At 42.4% G+C, this 16,227-nt stretch overlaps 1 protein-coding gene across 1 annotated transcript in view; it reads left to right on the top strand.

The window, feature by feature from the left end:
• Positions 1 to 4,459: 4,459 nt before the first annotated feature.
• WWC1 (WW and C2 domain containing 1) overlaps positions 4,460 to 16,227 on the top strand; it is a 135,312-nt gene continuing 123,544 nt past the window's right edge. The window contains exon 1 of the mRNA XM_061616803.1: positions 4,460 to 5,342. Coding sequence (XP_061472787.1) covers positions 5,224 to 5,342 — 119 coding nt within the window. The 5' untranslated portion in view covers positions 4,460 to 5,223. The remainder of the gene's footprint in view (positions 5,343 to 16,227) is intronic.

The following is a 16,227-nucleotide window of genomic DNA, read 5'->3' on the forward strand; positions in this document are numbered from 1 at the left end:
AAACCACCTCTGAATACCATTTACCATGAAAACCCTATTCATAGGGTCGCCATAAGTCAGGATCGACTTGAAGGCAGTCCATTTCCATTTTCAAACATGATTGCACAGAAATAAATCCCACTGAACTCAAAAAGTATGCAAATGATCAAACCCACCCTCCTTTCTCCTCCCTCCTATCCCCACCCTCTTACCCCTCCCCTCCCCCTTCCTTTGTCCCTCCCCTCCCCTCCCCCTTCCTTTGCCCCTCCCCTCCCCCTTCCTTTGCCCCTCCCTCCTCCCCATCCCCTTTCAATTCCCTCCTTCCCCTTCCCCCTCCCCTTCCTCCTCCCCTTCCTCCTCCCCATGGTCAGTTTTACCTATCTTAAGCATGATTGCACAGGAGTAAATACCATTGAACTCTATATGGATGCAAATGACCAAACCTGCTCTCCCCCTTCATTTGCACCCCTCCAATCCACTCCTCCCCCTTCCCCCTCCTCCTCTCCCATGGTCAGTTTTTCCTATCCTAACCATTATTGCATAGGAGTAAATCCCATTGAACTAAATAAGCATGCAAATGATCAGAGCCGCCTTTCCCATCCTTCCCCTCTCCTGTCCCTTCCTTCTTCCTCCTCCCCTGCCCACTCCAGCCCTTCCCTCCTTCCCCCCGTCAGTTACCTATCCTAAGCATGATTGCATGGGAGTAAATCGCACTGAACTCAATAAACATGCAAATGATCAAACCTTCTCTTCCCCTCTCCCTCCTGCCTGCTCCCCTCCCATTCCTTCCCTCTGCCCCTCATTCCCTCCCTCTTCCTCCTCCCCTTCCCATCCCCTGAGGTCAGTTTCACCTATACTAAGCATGATTGCAAGGGAATAAATCCCACTGAACTCAATAAGCATGTAAATGATCAATCCATTCTCAGCAAACTTGGACAGGATCCCATTTCTTACCTCCCAGATTAAAAAGCAGAGAAATTCACTAATAGGCAAAAAACCTTGCAGTTTAAGGACGTACCTATAGCCCACAGATATTTCTATCAAACTTTATAATGCAGGGAAATTAGGCACCTATACTGAATGCACCAGGGGAGCAGGAGACTTGACCTCCTCTCTGAGATATTGGACTGCCCTACAAATTTGTCAAAATGTAAGCACAATTTGGTTTGGTCTTTCACAGTCCAATCGACTTCCTGTGTGGCTTGGAAGAATTTGGTAACATGTGCCTCTGAGCATATGGTGAGTGGTGGCAACACCTGCCATCAGCCCAAATAATAGAAAGAAGACATGTGCTATGCTGATCTTATTTTAGCAGGGAGGAAGCAACATTATTAAGACAATTGATATAGTTCAGATGGTCACTTTAAATATGTCTGCAATTTTAGTGAAGTTTCCTATAGGAAATTATTTTCTTTTGTTTCTATTTCTGTGAATATGTGAAATACAGCAACACTTTGCAAAAATTTCACTAAAAAAGCTCCAAAAATAATTGTGGAATAATAGCACTGACTATTCTGCAGAATAGTCTCCAGTGGACATGAGGAGTGTCTCAATTTGCACAACATAAAACAGTGGTAGGTGAAATATATTCTAGCAAAATTCTAGATGTGCTGTATGATTTTAATTGACCATGCCCACCTTGCCTTAAATGAAGTGGTTTAAACATAGCAGGCTGAAAACATGTATTTTCTTTTTCCCAACAGCTTAAGTCATTGCTGAAGTATCAACATATTGTAATCAGTCTGATTTTACATCAAACTGCAGTTTCACATTCAACTCTTAATGCACCCAAAATAGAAATAGAACATAACCTCCAATTTGAAACACAAAAAGCTGTCTTCACCATCATGTGACATTGATAAAAAGGCTTAGAAATAAATAAAAATAAATTTGACACAGATTTGTAGGATGAATGAGGGAAGAACCAAGAGGTCTTCTGTATCTTTAAAGGTTGTGGAGGGGGGAGGGAGAATTCCACCTTGTGGTTTTTCCCATTACAGAGTTGCAAGAACACCTGCACTTGGCTGACTTTCTCTTCTCCTAAAGATACAGGATCAGTCTCAGGCCAAGAACCTGGCAACCCTAAGTTGGAGTAGTGGAGTTGGAAGCAATTTTGGGTGGAGTTGGCGTGGGACAGTAGAAAAATAGAGGAGTCGGAGGGCTCATCCAAATGGAGCGGGATAATCCATGTTTTCCATATCCAGTTCGTCATCTGACAGTCCTCACTTTGCCTGTTTGTTCACTCTTTCCCAATAAAAAACCCCGCTTTTTTTGCGCCCACACAAGCAGCAAGAGGACCCATACTTCTTGCTTTTCCCCAACTCCGCCCATAACACTCCCCCCATCAGCCAATTGGTCCGCAAAAATATGACGTATGCTCCTCTCCCCCTTTGCAACAAAGCACAATAAGGTGCACGCGCTTGAATGTACGAGTGCGAAAGTTTGAATTTCCTGATGGTTTGGTAGTAGTGGTTGTAATGGAGTTCCTTGTTGCTCACCACTCTGGAGCAGCGCCGGCCGGGGTGTGTGTCTCCAGGTGCCCCTGACCATCCAGGGGGATTGTGGGCAGTGCAAGGGATCAGCGCTTGTAATCGCTGGGCAAATCCCCCGTAACCCTTGGGCTCATTCACTGCAGGGTTCAGCCCCGGACCGTTATGCAGCTCGGCGGCAGGAATGCTGCCCCTGAGGGAAGCAAACAGCCCCCTCCACGGGTGGCTGCTCTTGGCTCAGACAGGGAATGCGAGCAAACAGCCCCGCGTGCTGCTGTGTCAATTTGCGCTGAAGCAACCAGCACAGGCTTTGCGGTGTTCCCTCTGATAAAAGAAACATGCAAACCACTTATATGCCTATAATTCCTGTATTTTTGTTTGTTTGTATTTGCGATATTTTGCAAAATCGACTGTATGCTTTTCTACCTTTAACGTTTCTGGAGATACACATGATTGCAATTCCACTTATTTCTCCAGAGCAGCTAGTAACGATGTGTCATGTCTAGGAAGGTAGACCACCAGTCTCTATGGTTGCAGGTGGCTGAGACGCTCTAGCAAACCACTTATATGCCAATAATTCCTGTGGGTTTTTTGCTTGTATTTGCAATATTTCGCAAAAGCAACTGTATGCTTTTCAGCTCAGCTGGACTGCAGAACCTGCAGGTTGTGGTTCAAATTGACAAGACTCAAAGAGAGTAGCCTTGCAGGCAGGAAAGCGAAATTGACTAAGGGTGCCTGAGTGTCTGTAATCCAAGAGGAAAGCCTCTATTTCTCTTCTCCCCCCCTCTCCCTCCACTCTGGATGCCTGGAAGCAAAGACCAATACGTTCAAGAAGGGCATTTGATGCAGGGGTGAGGGGTGGGAGGTGGAGGTTAGGCAAAGATAAATATTTTCTCCCTTGAAAAAGTTTACAAACAACCACAACTGCAGATCTCACCCTGAGCGGCTGCCCAGTTTGCAGGCTGGCTAAAAATTAACCGCTGTTGCTGCTTCTGCATAAATGCGCTTTTTTGCATCTGCGCTGTAGAAGTTGCAGCCCCCCCACACCACACCATTGCTCTGATACGTGATTGGCTGAGAATGAGGGAAGGGATATGGGGAACCGCCCATCAAACGCCCACAGCTGTAAAGTCCGCGGTATTGCATCCGAGCGCCTGAAGGTACAGCGGATGATTCCTGGTTTAAAAAAGCAAACCGTATGATTTGCGGTATTGCAGGAGCGGATTTAACTGTGCGAAAATGTGCAAAAGTGCGTGGCGTCATATGGACGACCAAAAAATAATGAAAACACAAAGCAATCATGTCACACATTTTACAGTCTTCTGGATGAGCCTGGAGTCGAAGGTTCGGCATACTGACTCCACAGCCCTGCCTTAAAAGCCAACAACTTTCGTATAGCACAAGCTGTGATAAGCTACAGTCCTTGGCTAAAGCGGACAGCCGTCCACCAAATCTTAAGGCATAATAATTTTACCAAGATACTTTGTTTTCCCTGATAAAAGGCGGCGGCCCCTTTTCTTCCAAGACCCATTACCCCTTTCTCAACTGAAGGCAAGGGACCCGCCATGGGACTCCCGTCAGGAGCAGGCCCATAGGCAGCCTAACAGTTCGGCGGGAGGACCAACAAGTAGGGGATATTTAACAAATTTAATTATTGTTTTGTAAGAAATGTTAGGGGGGCAAGAAAAAAAATTAGGGGAGAGCCCTCCCCCCGCAGGTCTGGTCAGGAGGAAGCCTGTATGGTCTCGTTATCGGTTCACACATTTCGTAGAGAGGGAGATGCTCAAGAGGACATTAGCCGCTCTCCTCACCGCCAGCCTAGGGACTGAACCCAAGCAGTCTGAAAACGTCACACCGTCAACATATACTGGGGCGCAGGGACACGCGTCCCCCTGAACTGTCTTTTATCTAACTTGCAAAGTTCCAGCCTTTCTATTAGTTCCGGAGGTGGAGTGGGAGGCGTGTGTGAATCCACTCTCCCTCCTCCTCCCAGCCCAGGTTCGGCTGTGCCCAACCTGAGCAGAAGCAGCCTACGGATCATCGCTCTCTTCCAGCTCCCTGCCCTAGGCAGGAGGAGGCGCTTATCTCCAGCGCGGCCGTATTTACAGTAATAGCAGCCGCTGTCACATTTCACTCTCTCGTAGAAGGTTCAGGCGGTTCTACTACTACTTGCTTTACAGTAGCACCGGCAGGAGGGGAGGAGGGGAAGAAGGAACCTGGGAGTCGGTAGCAGCCGCAGCCGAAGCATTGTAAGAGTCTCTGGTAGAGCGGACGGAGCGGCAGAAGAGGAAGCTCGGGAGAAACGGCGTGGGCTCGGCCCCTTGGAAGACTGGCGCCGGCATCGTCCCGCTGAGGCTCCGGGGAACTTTCCCCGTTGAAAGAAGAGGCGATGGAGTTGTGAAGCGAAAACGCTAGGTTGCTCTTTGCCCTTCGGGAGGACGTCCAAGGCTGACGGCCAGCCCCGCTCGCCTGGGCTCTGGCGTTGCCTGCAACACCTGGAAGAATTTCCCTCTCCCTCAACTAGCAGCGCCTCCCCCCCCTTTCCTTAGCGCCGTACGGCTGAGGATGCGAGGCTCCCGGCCCGCCGGCTGCCTCGTTCCCGCCACGCTGCCCGCCGCGGCCCCTCGCTCCAGCCCGCCGTGCCAGCTGCTGGGCTGGGCGGGGGGTTGCTGAGCTCTTTGCATGGGGCCGCTGCAGCTGCTGGGCTCGGTCCCTCTGTCTGCTGCTACTGCAGCCGCCCCCGTCGAAGGAGAAGATGCCCAGACAGGAGCTGCCTTTGCCCGAGGGCTGGGAGGAAGCTCGCGACTACGATGGCAAAGTCTATTACATCGACCACGCCACCAAAACCACCAGCTGGGTCGACCCGCGGGACAGGTGAGGAAGGACGAGGCCGAGCGAGGCAGCCGGGGAGGAGCTTGCTGGCTTGCCTGCCTGCCATTGCCGGGGAGGAGGGCAGCAGGTGCCTGAGCTCGTCTTGCGGGTCAGGAGGGGAACAACTTAAGGACGGAGCGTGTGGTTTCACACGGCTGCCTCTGGCCCCTTCTGTAGTTACGCTCAGTGGTGCGCGAAGACCGGGGGGGGGGACGAGGTGCGTGTTTGTAAGAGAATGGAAAGCTGACAGACTGTGAGAAACTTGAGGATTGGGACCAGCCGGTATGAATTTGGACTCAGCCCAGAAGTTGTTTTCAGTGCCCGCTCTTCGCTCTAGAAGATACAAAGTTGTAGTACTGAGCATATGTAAAGCGCCTTTCCAATATATATTGTGGAGTAGGGCTTCCATGATGGGTTGGCCCCTGGGATCTCTTTTTTTAAATAGTCAAAGCAGATCATGGGAAGGGCTACCCTTGAGACTGTTTTGTTTAAATGTACTTGCCATATGGGGACAGACCATTTACATATAGCATTTAGCACATTGACAATCAATGACCTGGATGGGTACATTACTAGTATCCAAATGACTTGCTATGTTACTAATGACTTTCTACATTTTTATAGAACCTCCCACTGCTTTTCTCTAAAGAGCTGAGGATAACCTGCATGTTGTTCCTCATTCCATCCCCATTTTATCCCTTAACCAGTGAGACAGATTAGATTCAGAGAGACTGTGTGCATGTGACTGCCCCAAAGCCATCCATTGAGTCTGAACAGAGAGCTGAACAGAATTGTCTCAAAATCTATTCCTCTAGCTGCTACTCCAAATGGTAGATACATTGAGATGAGCATGTGTGGAATATTTACAAGGGTAAGCACTTTGCTCATGGCCCACATCAAGTCTGTTTTAGTCCAAGACTTACCTGTGCATGTAGCAGGGAGGTGGAAAGTCTGTATAGTCTAAAAATGGAAGCTGCTACTGTCTTGTCACATAGTTCCCTTTGTCCATAGCTCCAAAACTGGAGCCTAATGATTTGCTATTTCAGCCTCAGATATTAAAAAGACAAAGGTGGGGGGAAGTACAGAGACTCAAAGGAAGTGTTGACCTCTCATTCCAGAAGTATGGCATAGTGCATGCTGCCCTTGGCTCCCTCTGGGAGGAAGGGCAGGATAGATGATGATGATGATGATTTTATTAATATTATTATTATTATTATTAATAATAATAATAATAATTAATAATACAAGCATAGGGAAATCTGCTTGGGAAATCCACTCCTGAGCGGCAGTTCCTTCTATATTAATATTCATTACAAGTTCTAAAGCTGAGCTGTGGCATGAAACTTTGGGGTTCAGTCCCTATTTCCAGGGTTCCACTTTGCTGTCCTACTGGTGGTTGCAGTGGCTGCATTATTATAGCTACCCTCAGCTTTCTGCATTTTGTACAGTAAATCCTGATATTTGAATGGGCTCCCAGATATTTATGTAAATTGAATGCCAACTGGAATGATGCAAGTCAGGACTAGCTCCTTCCTCCATTTTTTCATACTTGTCAGAACACAGAATTACACCTGCTCAACTAAAGGTGTGTCTCAGGAAACTGGTGGAATCAAACAGGTGCATAGAACCTGTCAAACTCCTCAGTTGCTACATGCTGAACCAATTTAGTGTATTTTTTTTTTAAGGAACAGCTATATCAGAATTTAACACCAGGACCACAATGAGCTAATAATCTCTGTGAGAGTACTTAAAATTAACTGGTCATCTTGCAAATTGCATGATGTGGAAGATTTGCTACATTTCCCCATTGCACTCTCTCTGACATAAGTTCTACAGATGGAATGAAGTGGTGGTACATGCTTGTTTCTCCCTGCCCCACTTTCTTCAGATGTAAAAAGTTACATCTCCCTACATTCCTGCTCTTTCTATTGCAACTCTTCTTTTAAGCTGAAGGCACCAGCTATCCCTGTATTGTTAATCAAAACAGTATAAAATGCCTGTGTGACTCTGTAGGTATGGTCTAAGTATGCATATATGAGAATAAATTCTGTTTAAGATAAGGAGACACATTTAGAATAAGGCTGGAATACTGGGATTTGATCCAGAGAAAGATGAATGATAGGAAATGCAGAGCAAAGAAGTCTGTAAATACTGGTTTTTGTGAGAATCTCTGCTTTCCTTTGAGTAGCATATAGTGGCAGCTTTACAAAATGATTTTTGATGTGCAAAATTTGGTAGTCTTTCTCTCTCTCCATTTCACCCTCACCTGCTCCCCCTCCCCCAGCATGATAGAGTAGTCAAAATGAAATTGCTCCTTCTGTGTTAATGTTTACCACATCTTGGCTTGATATAAATGGAAAATAAACTGAGTTTAATACATCCATGTCACACACACAAAAGTTACACCTCCAAAAGACTAATGTTTCTCTATGTGTGTCCTGTATATGACCTGTGCGTGCGTATATGTGTGTGTGAGAGAGAGAAATTGGGGGGAGAAAGTTGGGTGCCCACCCACTTTGGCCGTGCCACCACAGACATGTCATCCCCAGAGAGTAGACAAAGGGTGAACTTTTGGTTGACAAAGGTTCTCTTCTCTCCTCCTTCCTTAGCTGGTGCTTGGATGAAAATAAAACATCGCTTCTGAAGTTTTCAGGCTGCATTTTGCACAAACTTGGATATAGTTTGTGTTGTATGTTTTCTCTTAGTATATCAGTTGAAATTAGTTAAAATATTGTTTGTAAAAGTAATACAGTCTTAAAGATTCAGAAATGATTAAACCCAATAAATTTACTTTTTAAAATTATTATTTCACTTTGTGCTCCAAGATTTTAACTGAGATGGCCCGCTGACTGTAGAAGGAAAAGCAATTTTCATGTCATTGTTTGTTTCAAGTCAATACTATAAGTAGCTATCTTCAGCTTGTTTGTTTGTTTTGTTTAATCATTTCAGAATTGCCAGCATTGTGCTCTAAAGGTTCAGTTACAACATATTTGTGTTGGATTTCAGTTTATAGAGGTTTTACTTTGGCAGATGACTGGTCTGGTCAGAAAGAGTAGAGAAGCTGTGTATCACTTCAGCCATGGATAATACTGTAGTATTCACTGTGTTTTCTGGTCTCATTCATGGCTGATAAGATAAGTGTTAATGTTGGGGGATTTCCTTTTCTGGGTAGTTGTTTGGCTGTGAACAAAAATGAGTATGTATTATTTGAAATGTAATGCTGTTCTTTGCAAAACACCCATTTGGGCCAAGTCCAAATATCACAAGTTGGCACTCCCAAATCATACGATCAGACTGTAGATAATTTGGTTGGCTCTTTGTTTTTGGTTGAAGCATTTGGTCGTAACATATTTGAAGGGTGAAATCCTGAATTTTAACAAAGCTTGGCTGAAATTCAGTTTGCGTTTTAAATCAAAGTATTTGAATTTCAGGCTTTAATAGTGCTATAAAATATTCAAGTGAAAAAATGTTTATTTTGTTGTGTTTTGCTACTCCTTCAGTACCAATGTAACTCATAAAACCATCAAAAAGCTTTACTTAGAATCTACGTATGTATGTATATGTATGAATTTACGTATGTATGTGTATGTGTGTATACAGTAGGGCCCCGCTTTACAGCGCTTTGCTTTACAGCGTTCCGCTAATACAGCGGTTGTGAATTGTAGAAAGGCCCCGCTTTACAGCGCTTGTTCTACTTTTACGGGTTTTTTTGCTGCTGGGCACCATTTTGGTCAATGTAAGTCAATGGGATCTGCTTTACACTGGTTTTTGCTTTACAGCGGGGGTCCGGAACAGAACCCGCTGTATAAGCGGGGCCCTACTGTATATATATATATATATATATGATACGTCATCACATTTCCTGTGCTATTTTGCTACCTTAGCAATCAACTGCATGTAGAGTCTATATATGCAAATTGATATTGTTGTGTGTTTTTTTGAGATGTGCAAATATCATATTCCCTGCTTCTAAAGTTAAACAGAACACTAATGTGAGTTAATGTGAATCAGAACATTTTGGATCACATAAGCAGAATAACATATTCTGTTGACTAAATTAGCACGGCTGTGCTGGCTGATGCTGATGGAAACTGTAGTCCAATACATGTGGGGGACACCACGTTGGAAAAGGCTGATCTAAATAGGCTTTTTTTTTTTGCTGCATCACTTATTTCTCAATTCATATTTTTGCTCTTTCTGATTCCCCATATGTTTTAAACTCTATGGTACTTTTTCTGATTATTCTTAAGGGAATTGTACATGATACAATGTGGGCTTCAAACTTGTACTTGAAATTCCAAGTAACATTTAATTCCTTTTGCAAAGAAAATCCCCATTTTGGTTACTTCTATAAAAGGGAAACTTCACTGGAAGGGGGACAGAAGCAAATATTATAACTAGTCATAATTTTGTTTTGTTTTTTAAACGTTTTACTTACTACCTAAAAAAGAAATGTTGACTAAAATACAGCTCTGTCTTCCATTACAATTATTAATTGTTCATGTCCAAGAAGTTTTGGACTTTGTGCCTTGTCAACTAACATGTCCAGTTGATCTTGCTTTGTACTCAAAAGAATTCTTAGTCTGGTACAGCTCAAGCTTAATGAACAACTTGTTTTCGGATGGTACTGAAATAATGTAAACAACTGAAAGACTTGTGCATATGTGATGTGACTTCAGAGTTCCTGTTTATTTATTTTATTTATTTATTGAATTTTTATACCACCCCACTAGCATAGCTCTCAGGACGGTGTACAACCATTACAATAAATACAATAGAATCACACAGAACAATACAAAAAATATAAATGCAAATCCACAATCTAAAACCAATTAAAACATGTTTAAGAAAAGCTAAAATGCCTGATAAAATAGGAAGGTTTTGACTTGGTGCCGAAAGGATAGCAATGTCGGCGCCAAGCACACTTCTTCGGGAAGACTATTCCACAGTTCGAGGGCCACCACTGAGAAGGCCCTAGTTCTTGTTACCATCCTCCGAGCCTCTCTATGAGTCGGAACTCGGAGGAGGGCCTTCGATGTTGAGCGTAGTGTACGGGCAGGTTCATATCGGGATATTTCATTCTATAACAAATTACCTGAAAGTGTACTCCTGTGTGTTTGTTTTCTTAGGGTGGCTGTGCCCCAATATATCTTTAATTGTAGTTTTAAGATTATCAACTAAACTTTAGCTGCTAAATATATGTCTGTAAACCTGAAGGTGTATGATTTCTGTCCACCTAGGGTTTTAAGGAGTTTTTTGCAGTCTAGAAATAATCTTTTATGTGCGCAAAGCTAATAACATGGCAATAGCTTAAAATATTATTTTATTGGATCTCAATACATTTGAATCAATCTAGCAAACTTTTGTTGTGTACAGTTGAACAGAGAGCAAAAGACTATTGCATTCCATAATCCTAATGAAGCTATATATCCCATAAATCCATAATTGCAATAAGGTAGTAGTCCTTCTTTTAAGTGCACATCAGGGATGCCACTTTATGTTTTGTATCTTATGTTCCTAAGAATCTGAGAGAGCATGTTTTCAAAGTATGCTTCTAGGGAAAATTCTCAGAAAAACGTTTGTGAATTATGGACTCTTAACGGGGGTGGGGGTTACTCTGATGAAAGCTGTACTTGGACTTTGAAGACCTAGGCTGCAATCCAATACATGCTGACTCAGACGTAAGCTCTGTTGAGTTCAATGGGTCTTATTCCCAGGTAAGTGTGTTTTGGATTTCAACCCTAGGTTCAAAGCTATGCTCAGCCATAACCTGGTGACCTTGAGCCAGTCACCAGCTCTTGCTTGAACCTATCTAATATAGGATAAAATGGGAATGACCTCATGTACGCCATTATGAGCTCTTTGAAGGAAAGGGATGGGGCAATATATAATAAAATTAAATAACTGAATTAGTGTGTGGGGGTTCTGCCTCCTTGAGGTATTCTATATTGCTTTCTATACATATTTTTTTATCTTCATGTCTGGTACTTTATTACAGTTGCCTAGGTAACTTAAATATTTTTCAAGTTAATAAAAACTTTTCTGTGCTTTTCTTTTCTTATTGAGATTAGTTTTAGTAAAAATTAGGGTACTGTATACATGATCATATGATAGACTTTTTTTAAAAAAATGGCTGTTTGTACAGAACATTGCCATGAGCAGCTTAAGTATTTTAATTATGAATAGTTACTAGAATTTCTTAATCTGGTTAACAAATTTAACTGCTAATCTCAAAACGTTCCTAAATGGACATTTAAAAGAGTTTCCATGCCCTTTAAAAAAATCATTTATTTATTTATTTATTATTTTATTTGTATCCCGCCCTTTCTCCCAGCAGGAGCCCAGGGCGGCAAACAAAGCACTAAAACACTTTAAAACATCATAAAAACAGATCTTAAAATACATTAAAACAAAACAGCATTAAAAACATTATAAAACAGCAACAACTTTAAAAAGGGTTAAAAACATTATTAAAAACATATTAAACAATTCTGACACAGATGCAGACTGGGGTAGGTCTCAGCTTAAAAGGCTTGTTGAAAGAGGAAAGCAGGTTCAATGTGATGCATGATGCTTGATCAGCACTGGTACAGTAAATTACTGTAGTAAATGCTAAAGTCAATTACTGTCTGGTATACTGCTAGTGATATTCATTAAAACGTGAACACGGGTGTATATGGCAGAGCTTGGAAAAGTTACTTTTTTGAACTACAACTCCCATCAGCCCAATCCGGTGGCCATGCTGACTGGGGCTGATGGGAGTTGTAGTTCAAAAAAGTAACTTTTCCAAGCTCTGGTGGGTGTAGATCCTAACTTCCTGTGAGTGGAATGCTGGCGGAAGAAGTTGGGAGGTGATTGTCACCGATTCCTTTTTCCCTCTGTGCCCTCTAAAATCTATTTTGGAGGGGTAGGAGAACCTCTAAGAGCAGCTTTGGAGGTTGCTAGTTCGAACACACAATTTTGGGATTTCTGAGCCCCAGAGACCTTCATGTTTGTTAAAATAATAAAGAAACATGAATCTACTTCTTATGGAGTCAGATTAATTATTATTACATTTATATCCCAGCTTTCCTTCAGGGAGCACAAGGTGCTGTACATGGTTCTCCATCTCTCTGTTTATTCTCATAATAACCATGTGAAATAGGTTAGGCTGATAGATAGTAACTGGCCTAAGGACACTCAGAAATCTTAACAATTGAGTGGGGTCCATTTAGCTCACTACTATCTCCTATGACTGGCAGTGGATCTCCAAGATCTCAGGTACAGACATTCCCTAGCCCTGCTACCTATGCTTCTTTTAACTAGAGATGCTTAATGGTAAAACGGTATTTAGTTAACCAGTAAACTATACTGACCATAAGAAGTGAAGATGCTGGGAATTGAGCCTAGTATCAAAGCATGTGCTCTATCATTGTAATACTGAGCTGTGGTCCAGAGGGAGAATAGAAATGATGAGTACTTATCCTAGCAATTGCAGATGAAATAGGAGTACATGTATACAAATTGACTGAAGTATGCAGGAGCAGGCATAATAAAGAGAAAGCTAATTCAGATATGTAGATAGTGCAACTGCAAATACTTCTGCACTTGCTTCAGATAGTAGCTTAACTGAAACATTTTTATTCAGACAGGTAAGGTGACATAACAGGGTATTTTGGAAGGTGATGGCTGCTTCATCATATATGTGAGCAAATGTTTTGCTTTTGAATTCTAAAGCACCCTTGTATCCATATGTTCCGGACAAAGGAAATAGAAATGTCGACAGCAATCAGTTTAGATAGCTGAGATAAACATCTTCATACTTGGGATGCCTTGAAAGTTAGTTTGCCAGATGTTAACAAAAAAAGTGGTAGTTCTGGGTTTTTTCTCCAAAAAAGTATCAGAACTGATTGGGCAACTGTCTGAAAAAAAGAAAACACTGCGTGTGTGTGGACTCGTAGTGGAGTTCTTAACAGTATGAGTGGAGAGAGACTCGGATTGTCATCTGGGGAGGGCTATTTCCACCTGCCTTTCTCCACCCTCCAGCCCTGGAAGCCTTCAAATGCAGCTTCGTTCAGAAGACTTTCTGGCCTTTTTGGTTGAGCTATGGGGGTTCGGGGGATGGAAGAGATTTTTGTATCAGTTTGGGGGTTAGTTTTTAAATATTTTTGCTTTGGCTTTGTTGTTGAGCTTTATGCTCATTTATGCTTTTATGTATATATATTTTTTCTTAATGTAGTGATTATACTTTTTATTATGTGTTGTGCTATTGCATTTGGACTACTTGTGTGAACCGCTTTGAGCACTTGTGTATTTGTGGAAAATGCGGTATATAAATATTATTAGTATTAGTATTATTAACAACAGCAGTACCCAGATAATTGAATGAATCCATGCCACCATTATATCACCTTCCACAAAGCTAGTGTTCTTAGATAATTCTTTTCACTCTTAAACACTGTTTATTTCCAGTTGCATTGTTGAATCTGCGTTCTATCTGATCTTGCAGTGTTGTTCAATCTATATGGTAATTCCTCTTCATCTTTTTCTGACCTTGCTATCAATGCACCATCTGTGGTGAAGCAGCAATTTTAATTTAACCATTAGTAGCAACATTCAGCTTTAATTTAAAGCAGCCAGAGTCTAGCCATCAAGTAACTGTGTGGTTCTTCTGTGACAACAATGGCTAACTATATGCTTCTTAAAAGCTTAAACTAAGGGTGGGGAACCTCAGGCCCCAGGGCCAAATGTAGCCTTCCAGGCCTCTCAGTCTGGTCTTTAAGACTCTCCCAAGACCACACCCTTCACTAGTCCTGCTCTGTGCTCTCCTTGGATGCTTTTGCCTGACTGGGATGTATCCTTGAACTATAATAATGCATCTTGCTTGCCTGATTCCAGAGAGATATTTTGTGTGTGTGCACATGCTTCTAGTCCCACTCACTTTTGTCTCTGACGCTGCCCACTGCTGGTATGTGGTCCCTGAAAGGTTCCCCACAAGAGGATGTGGATCTTCAGCTGAAAAGGCTCTTCCCTCTGCCTCTCTGTCCCCATCATACAGCCCTGTGGGATTACACCAAAGTTTGTACTGCAGGCAGTCCCAACAGGGGTCTTGATTGGTCACCAACAGAGTTCTAGTACTAGAATATCGATTTAACTGATAATCATAGTCAGATGTATAACTGATAACTGGCATGGCTTAAAAATGCTACAGCACAAAGACACAAAGTCTGTTTCTTATATGTGTTATAAAGTTCTGCTGAGGTATTATCTGAGACACCTGAGAGGAAAGGGTGCTTGTTGTTTTAACCTAACCCAGAGGTTCCCAAACTGTGGTCCATGGTCCGCCAGTGGTCTGCAAGCTTCATTCAGGTGGTCCACAGCATGTGATTAAAAATCAGGCAGCATCTAGCACCACACATTACAATTGCTACAGGAGACAGAAAAATCATTAAGCAGACTCCCAAGATCCTCAGTAGTTTTTAAGTGGTCCATCGGGGGGGGGAGTTTGGGAACCACTGACCTAGCCCAATCAGGTCAAGCGCACTCTTTTTGTGAATGGAACTGTTTTTCTAACATATCTTAATTTTTCACAAGTTTCCTGTGCAGATAAATGTTACGTGTGGGGATCTGCAAGAGGGGTGGGGGGGCAGCAGGAGAAGAACATCTAATTTTGATATGGCTTCCAACGATCATGAAATCCAAGTTTTAATTTAAAATTCTGTCGTATGGTTCTCTAGAGAAAACTGATTATGTGAAGGCAAATATTGCTGATATTGTTCTTTATGCCAGTTATGCTTCCCATCCTACTATGGATCAGTTTGGGCAATTAAAATTCTTAAGCTGTTGAGAATTTAAAATGTGTTAAAATTAGCACTCTTGAAAATCAGCTTATTCCAGCTGAGCTTCCAGATCAGAAAGACTGTTGGGCCTCGTGTGGGTGAATCCTGGCACAAAATAAATAAATACATTTTCTGGACAAGACCTCAGTGTCAATACTTTCTTCAGCCTTAAATTGTTTTATAAGCACTCTTTAGAAGGCACACTTTTTATAGTTGTAGTTGTGTTAAATATGCTTACTTGAAACCCACCAGAATGATTAAAGGTGTACTTCACTTGCTCATCTTGGAAAAAGGTTTTCTTAATATTTCAAGCTTTTAAAAGTTCTTGGATAGGTTTGCCATTATTCCCTTTTTTACTGTTGAACATATCCCTCACTCTTCTAGAAAAGTTACAATAAGGTGGTAGGGAATCAAAGCACTCTTTCTCTTCACTGTCTTTTGTGATTTGCCCCCTCCCCCGCACCCCCCAACCACATACAGTTTGAGAGTTAAACCACCATATTGACTTTCAGTGGTGTTCTGTTCTGGTTTTGTTCATTGGGTGGTGTAAAATGTGTTCTGCTGGGACTTGGGAGTAACTTAATCCATCCTCCGCAGAAGACTGGATGAGTAGCCATCTTTAGCTAGTGCCTGTCATGAGTGCTTTTGCTTCGCTACCAGTCAAGAAAGGGCAACAGCAGGCATTGGATTGGGAAAGTCTGCAAATGCATAATCTGCAGTTCTGCCAAAAAGAATAATGAGAGCAGTCAAGAAAAGGAACAAAAGCAGCAGAGAGATGCCCCACATCTCTGGGATTTTTTCCCTTTACACTCTGGGTTTTCATTTGCAAATCGGCACTGTGGTATTTGTTGTTTGTGCTTCTCACTGCACTTTTTGTTCAAGTCTTTCTTTGGGAGCTCTTACTTTGTTTAGCTAAATTTAATTGCATTTCACTGAAGCATCTTTTAACTGCCAGTTACAAACCTAAAGTGAATTTGAGATATGTTTATAAGTGAGTTTTTGTCACTTAAAAAAACATGATTTACCTATATATAACCTTTTAACATTTAAGTGACAGACAATACAGGAAA

The sequence above is a fragment of the Rhineura floridana genome, chromosome 3 (genome assembly GCF_030035675.1).
Source record: "Rhineura floridana isolate rRhiFlo1 chromosome 3, rRhiFlo1.hap2, whole genome shotgun sequence".
In the NCBI taxonomy this organism is placed as follows: Eukaryota; Metazoa; Chordata; class Lepidosauria; order Squamata; family Rhineuridae; genus Rhineura; species Rhineura floridana.